The sequence below is a fragment of the Hoplias malabaricus genome, chromosome 14 (assembly GCF_029633855.1).
Source record: "Hoplias malabaricus isolate fHopMal1 chromosome 14, fHopMal1.hap1, whole genome shotgun sequence".
Lineage (NCBI taxonomy): Eukaryota > Metazoa > Chordata > Actinopteri > Characiformes > Erythrinidae > Hoplias > Hoplias malabaricus.
Window position 1 is genome coordinate 29,859,013 of NC_089813.1, and position 12,483 is coordinate 29,871,495.

The window sequence follows — 12,483 nt, forward strand, 5'->3', positions numbered from 1 at the left end:
TTAAATATCTTTGTTAAGTATATGTTCCGGAGAGGAGTGCTCTCACAAATGTGTCCGTCGGGAAACGTTTGCCCTTTCCTGCGGTAGTGGATTCGACTGGTTTTAATTAAATTAGATTTAATGTCTGAGGATAAATAAAATGGATTCGATGTATTCTAAAACACCGTCTGTTGTTACGAGACGGAGAAGCGCCAGACAATCGCATAAACAAGGTTTGTTGAATCGTAGTGTATTTTATTATTAGTTTAACTTAAGCCCTTTCACATGTTTAAGTTCCCGTTAAAGACGACATGATCTTTCACTTCAGCAAAATCGGAGCAGAACATTGTGTTAATTTATTAACGGATAAAACCCAGAGCAGTTTGAATGGGCTGTAGTGGGTTAAAGTAGCTTAAATGATCAACACACTTATTTTAGTGATTATTTACTCCTTTGCGGAAAAGACAATAGTTCCAAAACTAGGTCTGTGGAATCTTTCTATACATAGTTATGACCCATAAGTTATAGCATTACGGCTTTCTCTATCTAAAATCATAGAACGTTTTATCAGCTCCCCTTACATATTCTTACACATAGTGTTAGATGCCTAGTGTAGTTCCACTATTAATTACAAATTATAGTCCATCTGTTGCTTTTCATACTATGCTCCCTTTCGACCTTGTCCTAAATGGTCAGGACCCCCACAGAACCCCCTTACAGCAGGTATGAGTTGGGTGGTGTGTCATTCTCAGTGAAGCAGTGACACTGGCCTGTGGTGTGTGTTTTGCCCTACGAGTGGAGTAGACACAGCAGTGCTGCAGGAGGTTTTTATAAACATTGTGTCCACTCTGTTAGATATGCCTACATTGTTGGTCCACTTTGTAGATGTTTAGTCAGAGACAGTAGTTTATCTGCTGCTGCATACTTTGTGGTGGTTGTCCTCTAGTCCTTCCGTCATTAGTGTACAGGGCTCTTTTGGTGTGATTATATATATATAACTTTTTAAATATGTCCTTGTTTGCATAATGGAACACACAAGACTTTGATAATATTACTACCAATAATAATAAAAACAATGATGGAAATAAATAAATGAATATATTTTATGCATGCAACTCACATGTACAATAACAGTAGAAAACAAGCAAACACATTAACATTGTTCCAGGTATAATATTAGGAGAAAATTGTATCATTGAAAACACAATAGGTTTAGGCTTGAAATTTTAGGTATTTACAACTAGGGCAGCTGTGTCTGATCCACTTGTATCAGCACAACTAATACAACACCAGCAGGCCAGTGTCACTGCAGCACTGGGAGTGACCCAACACATAAAATTTACCGGTGATAACAAAGTATACAGAGCAAGAGGTGGACTATAGTCTTTATTTATTTATTTAAGACACTGTTCAAAGAGTGGAGTGAAACCTTCAGGTTTAATAGTATGAAAATGGTCAACAACAACAACAACCTACAAGCTGATGATGCTTTGTGGACTCATATAAACTGAACTATTAAAGGAAATGAATAATTGTCATAGTGAAATGTTCTCCTTTAGCTGTGTTTGCTGTGAGAGCCAGAGCCCCTCTGAAACGGCACAACGAATTGTTGAAGGATGCAACCGTCAATGGATCGGAAGACAAAGACAGCATTCCTAATTTTGAAGGTGGGATTTTGGAAAGTGTGAACTGTGTGTTCAGCACCTGTAGTAATCTATCCAAAAACATTCACTATCTTTTAATAATTAGTGAGTTTATCTAATTTGTGTGTCTCAGATACATTAATTCAAACACACATACATTTTGTAAAAGTGCTCATAACACGTGTTCTCTTTAATACTTCTATGGCTGAATGCAATGCTCACAGCTAAGATGGGGTACTCTTTTTGATTTGGGAGGAATACTGGGTAAGCAATGTAGGCAAACATTTGGACATAGGTCTTTAGTTTTATTAAAGTTTTATTATTATCGATTATTAATTGTAAAAATGATATTGAGTTAAGCAGCTGCTGTTTTATAACTTCAGCCAGTGTATGTTAATTTAAAAGTATGTTTTAAAATTATTTAACCCTGCTCCCCATTACAAATTCCATATTATATAATCAGGAACCCCGGGCAAGCTTTCAAGGCTACAGATGTCTGGAGATGGCCTTAAAAATGAGGAGGAAAATATGGTGGAAATGGATGTGGCGGCGCACGTTGAGAAGGACCAAGAAATGAGCTCAGAAGATGAAAGTAAAAGTTTTGAGTTTGTGAGACGTATGTTGTCAACAAATTGTATTAAAATGGAAGTCATTCAGTCAGAAAGCACAACTAGAGTTCAGGGGTTAAGTTATTAAACATTTTGTGTTCAAATATTCCAGCAGAAATAGAGGAAAGCAGTGTTATCAGAACTTTGAAAGTTGGGAATCTGGAAACAGAAGAAATGAAGACATTCTTGCGAATGCAAGAGCATTGCCCAAAGCTGCCGAAAGTTATAGAGGGTCAGAACATGGCTTCTGATTCTCAGTCTTCATCTAAAGGTTTGCTCTTATGAGTGGAAGTACTTTTCAGATTCTGAAATCTAGCTTTGTGACTTTTTTTTATGATTCTTATTTATGATTATTATGATTACGATTATTCATGTTGCATTAATGTGTACATTAAATGAATGTTCCTGTTTTATCTGCAGGGTCTTCTAAAACAAGCTCTGCTATCGATGATAGACCACTGGAAAACAGGCAGGACATTTTGACAGTGAGGAGCAGCATACGACAATACAGAGACAAAATGGAAGAAAAAGTCAGAGGTTAGCGTTAAGCTCTCCATAAAGTCTTTTAATATGCTGTTTTCTTCGTTCCTGTATTGAAATTTAATTTTTACTCTTTATTCTGTTATTTTAGATGTTGCTAGTTCTGGATGTCCGAGCTGGGAAAGGTATCCAAAGTCTGAATATCCTACATCATGCATCACACAGACAAACAGTGTTCCTAAGAAACAGCCCATGCCTCATAAACACACAGGTAATCATTGCATCTCCATTGCAGTTCCTATATTATATACATATTAGGGATGTAAGTGTACATTGTGTTATTGTGGAGACATTCCATTAGTTATGCCATCTAATGCATGTGGTACATGTTTGTGCACCAACGGGAATTTAAGATTCATAATGTGCTATCAAAATCTATAAATTATTGGAGGTCATTTGTTGGCAATGCAGGCTTAAAGCATTGGTTTATCTGGTGCTATCAGCTGTGGATTTAACACATAGTAACCCTCAGTAGTTATGGTAGTAGATATTTTGCGATGGTTTATTTTATATTAGCTGAGACTGGTCATGTGAATGCTTATGTATTTAATACTTTAGTGATTGTTTCCTGTGGTATTCTGAAGCTTTTACATTTTATTAAGCTTTTAGACCACCAGAATTGTATGGACACATGAATATATTAAAGTCTTGAATTAAAACAAAAGAGATCAGTCAAAAAAGTTTTTTTTTTGGCTTCTGTGTAACACATTTCAACTCTTTCTAAAGAAACTAAGAAAATTGTCGCCACAAAAGCAACTTCAGTAAGCCACACAAAAGGTACAAAATATCTGTTGTATTGTTATTATTTAAACTATTGATATTATTATTGTCATAACTGGTCTTGTTCCCATTTGCAGGGTATGTATGGTATGTGTGCAGACCTCTTCAGTGGGCTTTTTTCCTTCTAGCCTCGCTTACCTTAGGCTTATTGGGTTATCAACACCTTCCAGCTTCGTCTTTTCTCAACATAACACAGCAACAAGACAGGATGGTGCCCAGTGCAAATTTTGAAGCCCAATTAGCCACAATAAAGCCCCTGTTCCCCAACCAGCGCTCAGAACTGTGGAGCAGGACTGAGATCCATCTTAAACGGCATCTTAAACTGAATGACCCAAGAGAGCCAGTAAGCATGATGTTGACTGCAGGACGTAGGGCTGAGAAGACGCTGGGCTGTTTGGCTCAGCATTTAGCCAGAGCATTTTCTGCTGCTCTCAACACCTCTGTGGTGGACATTGATGGGGCTAGCAAAACAGCTCAAGACAGTGACCAGGTGAAGCTGGACATTGATACAGTGTTGAGAGAGGCCTTTGATGGTGGAAAGCAAGCAGCAGTTATCCATCACTTTGAGGAACTTCCTCCTGGGTCCACTTTGATATTCTATCGCTACTGTGACCATGAGAATGCTGCTTATAAGAAAGTCTTCTTAGCTTTTACTGTACTGCTCCCAGTGGATGAACTACACTCTAAACTAAGTTTGAGTGAAGTGGAGGAGCAGGTGCTGGAATACCTGAAGAATAGGTTTGTTTCCTCTGACAGGACAGCCATGTTTAACAAGATGGATGTAGATAAACTAAGTGGGCTGTGGAGTAGAATCTCCCACCTCATTCTGCCAGTGGCAGCAGAGCAGATGATGGAACAACATGGCTGCAGAGGCTGACCCCCTTCCAGACCTGAAAGTCTTCAGAAGATGTATGGGCACATCACCTCTTCTATTTAACATGATTTTTGGTAGTGTTTGTTCACCTAAATAACTTATGTTATGTTCAATCAGCAAGAAGATTGTATGTTTGTTTTACAAATAATATTTTCTAAATTACTTAAGTGGAACTGCATTTAAAAATTGTGATATATATATTTTTTTAATTTTTCTGTTTACTAGGTTTGCTTTAAATGTATTGAATGTTGTAAAGTGGCCTCTGTTAAGGAGAGCACAGAAAAACAAGTCTCTTGTAGTTATGCCATTTGGAAGTCATTATCTTACAAATGAAGCAGGAAAGAAGCAATAAAAATATCTTAAACATATTACCTAAAATTAGGAATTCTGGTCAGACTGTTGGGGGCACCAAACTGTGCCTTTTTGACAAATTTCATTCAAATAACTGGATGAAAAAAAGATTTTTTTTTGTAGTATGTGACAGGTATGTTAGATGAAATTTGGAATGCAACTAAACAATAGAAATACCTCCAGATGCAGAATAAAGCAGACCTACATGCATAGACTTGTTCTTGTCTAATTGCTGGTTTCCCTTGTTAATAAGTTTAATGTAAGTTTTCCTACAATGAAAGTAATGTCTGAATATTGTTTTATACCATTTTGTGTAATTATTTTGCTCTTGATTGAAGTACGATTAAAAATATTACGTATTTTTTTAACCAAGTGTTTTTCTTACCATGGAGTATAAGATAATAGATTATTGCAATGCACTTTAATCAGGATGCTCCAGCAGAAACCTGAGTAAACTCCAGTTAATTCAAAATGCTGCAGCCAGGGTCCTCACTAAGACTAGAAAATTTGATCATATCAGTCCAGTCTTATCGGCCCTTCACTGGCTTCCAGTTAAATTCCGTATTGATTACAAAATTCTTTTACTCACGTATAAATCCTTACATGGTCTCGCCCCTGAATACTTGCAAGACCTCATCACACACTATGAACCACCAAGATTACTCAGATCTCAGGGCGCCGGCCTCTTACTAGTACCCAGAATTCATAAGACTTCAGCGGGGGGGAAAGCCTTCTCCTACAAAGCCCCTCAGCTCTGGAACAATCTTCCAGCTAGTGTTCGGGACGCAGACACAGTCACTATGTTTAAGTCTAGGCTCAAAACACACTTGTTCAGTTTAGCCTTTGGCAACTAACCTCTGTCTAGTTTAAGGTTGTCGTTTCAGGAACTCATGGACATGGAGAATCAGGGTAAACCTGGATGATGTGCTCACAATTTCTCTTGCTTGGAACGAAAGGATGTCTTTGCCTGCGCTCCTTCTGGTTTCCCTACTCCCAGTCTGTTACAGTCTGATCCGTCACTACACTAAAGAAAATATTCACATGCTCTCATTCTCTGCTGCACTCAACTAAACTAACTGCTTCCCTTTTACTGTTTTCTGAGAGAATGGTGGCCCACTGATGGAAGATTGTTTGCTGGATTCTCCTGCAGACCAGACCAGCTGCTCACCTTATTATTATTATTATTATTATTATTATTATTATTATTATTATGTAGCATAATGACACTTCATTGGTGATCATTTAAAATTCAATCTATAGTTTGATCAGAGGAGGATGGGTCCCCTTTGTGAGTCTTGTTTCCTCCCAAGGTTTCTTCCTCCAGCCTCGAGGGAGTTTTTCCTTGCCACTGTCGCCTTCGGCTTGCTTGCATTGGGCTTTTATTTAAATGTTCTGTTTTGAAACTGTGAAGCTGCTTTGTGACAACGTCAGTTGTAAAAAGCGCTATACAAATAAATTTGATTTGATTTGATTTGATATAAGGGGAAGCAGCCTTGTTTGCAGTGTATAGCTCTTGTTGGAGCTGTTTTACACTTAATGATTATAACTTCATGATAACACATTTTATGGAATGTTTAACCATTGATGTTTGAGGAAGTAGACTTGCAGCTAGGGTGTTGTCCAAGACTTTGAGTAATGTAAGTCTCATCTCATCTTCTTTTCCATTTCAGGGTTGCAGTAGTAATGTAAGTTAATTCTTTAAATACATCTTTGTGAAATAACTCTTGTGATTTGGGATATTTTAGTAGTTTCTAAAAAAGAAGAGTATGATGGGTGTGCAATTGCACAAACAAAATGAGTAGAAATATACTGAGGTGATACATGGATTTAAATGGTTTTCTGGAGGATTTATACTCTTATAGCCCACCCCTGGCATTGAGCATGGTTACCTTAAGCACATGCACAGCTGATCCAGAGCATGGCAATTTCTGCGGCGATTGCATAAACTGAATGTATAATAGAGTGTCTGAGTCCACAGTCTATAAATGTGAAACACTGCATGGAGCTAGGTCTTTACACACGTATATACTCTGGGGACTGCTCCACAAAGACTTGGTATTCTGTGCTTGGCAAAAACATTTAATCAAACTTGTCTAAGGCTAAATTTCATCATACAATATGCATATGCAATTATTCATTCATTCATTCATTGTCTGTAACCGCTTATTCAGTTCAGGGTTGAGGTGGGTCAAGAGCCTACCCAGAATCTTTGGACGCAAGGCAGAATCACACGCTGGAGGGGGCGCCATTCACTCATACATTCTCTCTCTCTCTCTGTCTCTCTCACACACACACTTTTTTTTGAGTCACCAATCCACCTACCAACATGTGTTTTTGGATTGTGGGAGGAAATCCACGCGGACATGGGGATTACACACTAAACTCCTAAACTACCTGCTGTGCCACTGTGCCACCCTACATTCAATTTTTTTAATCAGATTGACAGAATTTCAAAATGAAAATATCTCATTTCTACAGAGAATGTTTTGATCTTTTATCAAAGTTTCAGACCATGTTCTCACTTTCAGCATCTAACCATACACCATCTAAGAAATCGCCAATATCCCAAAGAAAACAGATTTGCACATTGGTATGTGCTCACAATAAGCCTCTCTTCCTCCCTGGCCACATTATTTAGAAATTATTGTTAGAAATCGAAACAAAAACGGAGAAACGTCACATGGGACTATTTTGATGGCAGTCAAACATTTTCTTGTTTGTTGTTTTTTCTCTCTTTTCATCAATCATCACATCCTTTTGTGGATGTAGGTCTAATGACTACCACGGAAAAGTGATTCATAGTCTAGCCGAATAATCTTCAACAAGATGCCACTCCTAATACTGCACACTGGACAAATTGTTCCAATTGTTGAGTATAGTTGTTCCAGTAAGACCTGCTTTTCTCATAATAAAACAAACAGAAGTAAAAAAGACAGCATAAAGAAAACAACAAGAAAACAAGCATGGTACTAGGAGGTTGAATACAAGACCTCTTTATTTAAAATAGCACAAAAAGTAAGGACATTTGTGTTTGGTAGATTATTTCTTTGTTTTAAAATGCTTTTTGGCAATAAATCTTACACAGTTGGAAAGCCTGTTAATTTCCCTTTTAAATGATGCCACATTTGTAAGGAACATACAATTGTGGGATGAGCAGTAGAGCTGAGTATGTGGGTTGCACCCATGGAAAATTTGGTAAATCCTCTCTGCCAATGCCAAACAGCTTATTTTGTGTAATGGTGTGAGGCAGCATCTCCCTCACTGGAAAAACTAGGCTTGTCATCACTGGAGGCAATCTCAATGCAGAGAGATACAGATGAAATTCTGTAACCAGTGGCAATCCCATATCTCCAGTCTAGAACCAAACTCCTCCAAGATCACAATGCTCGCACGCACAGAGCAAGGTTTATTAGAGACTACCTCCAGAATTTGGGAGTGGAGAGGATGGAATGGCCTGCCAGCATCCTGGCCTAAACCCCATTGAACACTTGTGGGATCAGCTTGTGTGTGCTGTTTGTGCCAACACAACCACGTTGGCTGAATGGGAAGCCATCCCAGAGCTGTGTGTGACTAGACTGTTGACCAGCATGAGGAGGAGGTGCCAGGCTATTGTGGCTGTGTATTGGTTCTTCCACACGCTACTGAGGCTCCTGTTTGTTATTGTTAATTTGCCAATATGTCTTGTTTTTTCAAACTTTAATCATACACTCCACCAAACACAAAACAAATCAATAGCAGAATAATCTGTTTGGAATTGGCAGAGAGGATTTGGCAAATTTTTGATGGGCACAACCCACATACTCAGCTCTACTGCTCATCTTACCAATGCATGTCTCTTACAAATGTGGCACCGTTTAAAAAGGAAATTACCAGGCTTTCCAATGGTATAAGATTCATTACCAATAAGTATTGTTACAACAAAAAATAATGTACCAAACATACATTTCCTTACTTTTGGTGCTATGTTTATATAGTAGTTTTAAAGGACAGCAAGTGTTGAAATAAAAGGAAAATCAAATGAATGTTAAATCAACAGGTATCTAGTTGCATCTATTTTAACTTTGGATAAAATTAAACAAAAAAAGCATCAATTAAAATAAACCAAAAAGAATGATTAACACTATGAGAGGACTACAACTAAGTTAGATCAGAGCAAACAAATTGTTTTTCAAAAAGGCAACTGTGTGAAGGCAACAGTACAAAGACAATTGAGAAATTGACAACATAGACACCAACAAAACAAAGCAATTTATGCATAATTTCTAAGAAGCATTAAAAACCCAGGCAAATAAAAAAGTACTAATATTTCTTTCAAAACTTTCTACTGTAGCGGATGCTCTATCACTCTTGAGATTTAGCTGGCAGCGTGGGACATTCGTGTACAGCTGGTCTGCAAAGCATAATGATCAAAATGGGCAGTAAAAACAAGCATGTCAATGCAAGAGTCAAAAGGTGAGTTTTAAGCTGGGACCTGAAAGAAAAGTTTGTGGGAGAAGAAAGTTTCAGAGACATGGAGCGAGTACATTTACCGCAGATCTCACCAAAAGCTCTTGAAACAGTGTATATTTTAGAAGTTAGCCCAAACATCAGTTACCATTTGACCTAATCTCAGATGCTCTGCCTACAGTTTGATGGAGATATTTGATATTTTCAGTGCTTTAATTTGGCCTGACAATATGAAACAAACGCTCTATTGTCATAAAGGAAATGTTTGGCTTCTATCACATACAGTCTTGTAAAAATGCCTTAAAATTACATTTTAGCATGGATTAATTTGACATCAACATATAGAGGATATTTTAGGAATTACACAATAGAGCCAAAGGTTTGTGGCCAATGGTACTCTCATATGCCTGACTCTCATACTATCTGATGGCTGAAGCAAAACTAAGGATCATACCAGCAAACGCCCAGACATTGATCCAACACTTAGACCGTTGAGCCACTTAGAAGCCCTTGGTAGTATTATTTTCATGTACTATGATATATATATATATATATATATATATATATATATATATATATATATATATATATATATATATATATATATATATAATGTATTATTAATCAAAAGGATAAAACATTTAAAATCAATTCTGTAAGTATCATGCCCAATATGTAGTGTCAGATGTGTTTGGCATTGGGGGGAAAAAAGGGAATAAAAGTACCAGGAAAGAAAGCTTAAGACAGGCTTGACTTGATCTGGTTAATATGGCGTCAAAACAGGTTCTAAAGTTCTGAGAACCAAAAAACAGAATTCATAACCAATTAATTATATTTTGAAATTGAGAAAACTCTCATTGATATTGAAAGTTATAAAAACAAGTTTGTAACGAGAATATTTCTGTATATAATCGTCTAATTTGAGTATAATGTTCTTGTTTTTATTTTCATTCTGCCATTTCTCAACTACATATCTCTGCAGGCCGGAGGCCAGCAAGTGGGAGGGGCGTACGCAGCAAGTGGGCAGAAACCAGCAGGTGGGCAGAAACCAGCAGGTGGGCGATCTATGTTTTGTGGGAAGGCGAATGTAGGAAAAGCAGCCTTTGTAATTTGAAAATATGGCATAGTTTCTCTCCAACAGAACTAGGTACCCTCTACTAGTTATATAGTTTAAAATATGAGGTTTCAGTGAAAATGAAATACATAGCACTTCTGATATTTTAATTATATATTTTTGCTAATTTGATTATGGGGTGAACTGCAAACTTATGAAATCCATTAGGACTCTCATGCCTACAATCATTATTTTAATTTGATTACAGAATATAATAGGACTGTATTACCTATAAGTGTATAGGACTACCATGACCACTCAGTCATAGTGTGGGTATATGACAATATAATCAGTGCATGTAGCTACAAGTTAGGTGAACTTAGTAAGATGGAAATTCACTGTAATGTAGTTATGGTATAATGAATTCCAAGATAGTGGTGCAACCTTTCAGGAAATTTGGCTCAACTTAAAACTAAGAATATAAACAGACATTCAGAGTTCACTGTACTTCATTTAGTCCCTTTGCATTGTTTTAAATGATTCTTTAAAGAAGTATGTTCTTGTTGTAGAGTATTACGTATTACACTTTGCGTTCAGATGATCACACGTGCTTTGATTTGGCATCAGAACCAGGTCCTGGAACATCCTACTCACAAAATTAGTTTAATCAAGTTTGTTTGAACAGGTAGAATAGGATCAGAATTGGATAACACTGGCTTAGACTGTCAGAAAGCCTCCCTTTCTTCTTACCTGGATTATGCATATGAATTTGTAGAAGGACTATTATTCATTCATTCATTCATTGTCTGCACCTGCTTATCCAATTCACCAGAATCACTGGGCGCAAGGCAGGAACACACCCTGGAGTGAGCACCAGTCCCTCACATGGCGACACACACACACACACACACACACACACACAAATACACACATTCACTCACACTGAGTCGCCAATCCACCTACCAACTCCTCACAGACATTGACATGGAGTGTGGCTCAAACCCACAACCTCCAGGTCCCTGGAGCTGTGTGACTGCATCACTACCTGCCGCACCACCGTGCCACCAGAAGGGCTATCAATTTATTTTAATATAGTTCATTTATACAGTTTCATTTATTTCAGAAATACACCATATGTACAAATATTTGAGGACAAAGTTGTAATGAATGTATTCTACATTAAGTTGCACCATTACTAACACAGACGTGCAAACGTGCACAATGCTTCTCTAATCCCTGTAGAGAAATACTGACAATAGAATTGGATTCTCTGGAGTAGAGAAACATGAATCTCAACATGAAGAATATATAGCACCCCAGTACTGAGCTGTGCTGATGAACCCATATTTACTGTCATGTCTCTTGTTAGGAAATGTACTCTATATAATGTACTTAATGTTTACAAGGTACAATATTAATACTGAAAACAAAACAATTATTACATAGTCACCAGGCATACAGCTGTACTACAAAATACACAATAATCTAACAAAATATCCCAAAGAACTTGACAGCACACTGCTCACTGTCATTCTTATACAATTCCAAACAATGCTCAAACAGAACATTTTGAGCTGCATTAGTTATAGAAATTTGTTAGAAGAAAGAAAATAACTAGGATACCTATTTTGTGCAGGGCATTTTATGCAAAGCAGGACATCAAAGTTAACCAAACAGCCTAGGGTTCTAAACGTATCAAACTATACACACTGTCTGAACTGTGGTGTATAAGGTGCCCTGCAGTCTAGTATCTGTGCCTTAAGAATTAAGGTGAGGGGCCCTACAGTCCAGTTTCCATGCCTTAAAAATTCTGGGGTGAGGGGCATGGCTTAACCACAAACATTGCATTGACCATGAGACCCTGCTCATCAAGCTTTTAGAAACAGCTCCATATCAGCCCTGTTTTCAAAAACAAATAAAAAGAGTTCTTTAGCCTCTGGGTCATCTCCATACATGACCTCATTCAGAGCCTTTATGCCAACTACATATCTCGAAGCCAGCGACATGCTTGAGTCGTGCTTAAAATGTTCTTCTGCACTCACTAGGAGCTGTACCGCCCACATGGAGCTGTACCACCCACTTGGAGCTGCCTCCGGCCTGCAGAGACATCTTTCTCCCTTTTCTCAATTGCGTTTCTCTCAGTCTCGCTTTCGCCTCCAGGTTTCTCGCTTTTGACTTTTGACGAAGGAGGGCAGGATCTAAACAGTC

The 12,483-nt window shown here is 37.7% G+C and overlaps 1 protein-coding gene across 4 annotated transcripts; it reads left to right on the top strand.

The window, feature by feature from the left end:
• The first annotated feature begins 65 nt into the window (after positions 1–65).
• LOC136666173 (torsin-1A-interacting protein 2-like) lies at positions 66–5,125 on the top strand. Of its 4 annotated transcripts, none has more exons than XM_066644233.1 (8): positions 66–212; positions 1,539–1,646; positions 2,086–2,238; positions 2,343–2,501; positions 2,651–2,767; positions 2,862–2,981; positions 3,497–3,547; positions 3,628–5,125. In XM_066644233.1, exons 1-8 carry the CDS (start codon positions 140–142, stop codon positions 4,425–4,427), a joined length of 1,581 nt encoding a protein of 526 aa, XP_066500330.1. In that variant the 5' UTR covers positions 66–139; the 3' UTR covers positions 4,428–5,125. The 4 variants fall into 4 exon arrangements, with proteins under 4 accessions (XP_066500330.1, XP_066500331.1, XP_066500332.1 ...); XM_066644234.1 differs by having other exon boundaries at positions 2,346–2,501; XM_066644235.1 differs by having other exon boundaries at positions 2,086–2,214.
• Positions 5,126–12,483: the final 7,358 nt, after the last annotated feature.

What these genes read in the sequence shown, in the direction of transcription:
- LOC136666173 (XM_066644233.1), top strand. Translation starts at nt 140, where the DNA reads ATGGATTCGATGTATTCTAAAACACCGTCTGTTGTTACGAGACGGAGA. An exon ending in CAGACAATCGCATAAACAAG is followed by an intron (nt 213 to 1,538) that starts GTTTGTTGAATC and finishes GTTCTCCTTTAG; the next exon opens with CTGTGTTTGCTGTGAGAGCC. An exon ending in CATGCCTCATAAACACACAG is followed by an intron (nt 2,982 to 3,496) that starts GTAATCATTGCA and finishes CTCTTTCTAAAG; the next exon opens with AAACTAAGAAAATTGTCGCC.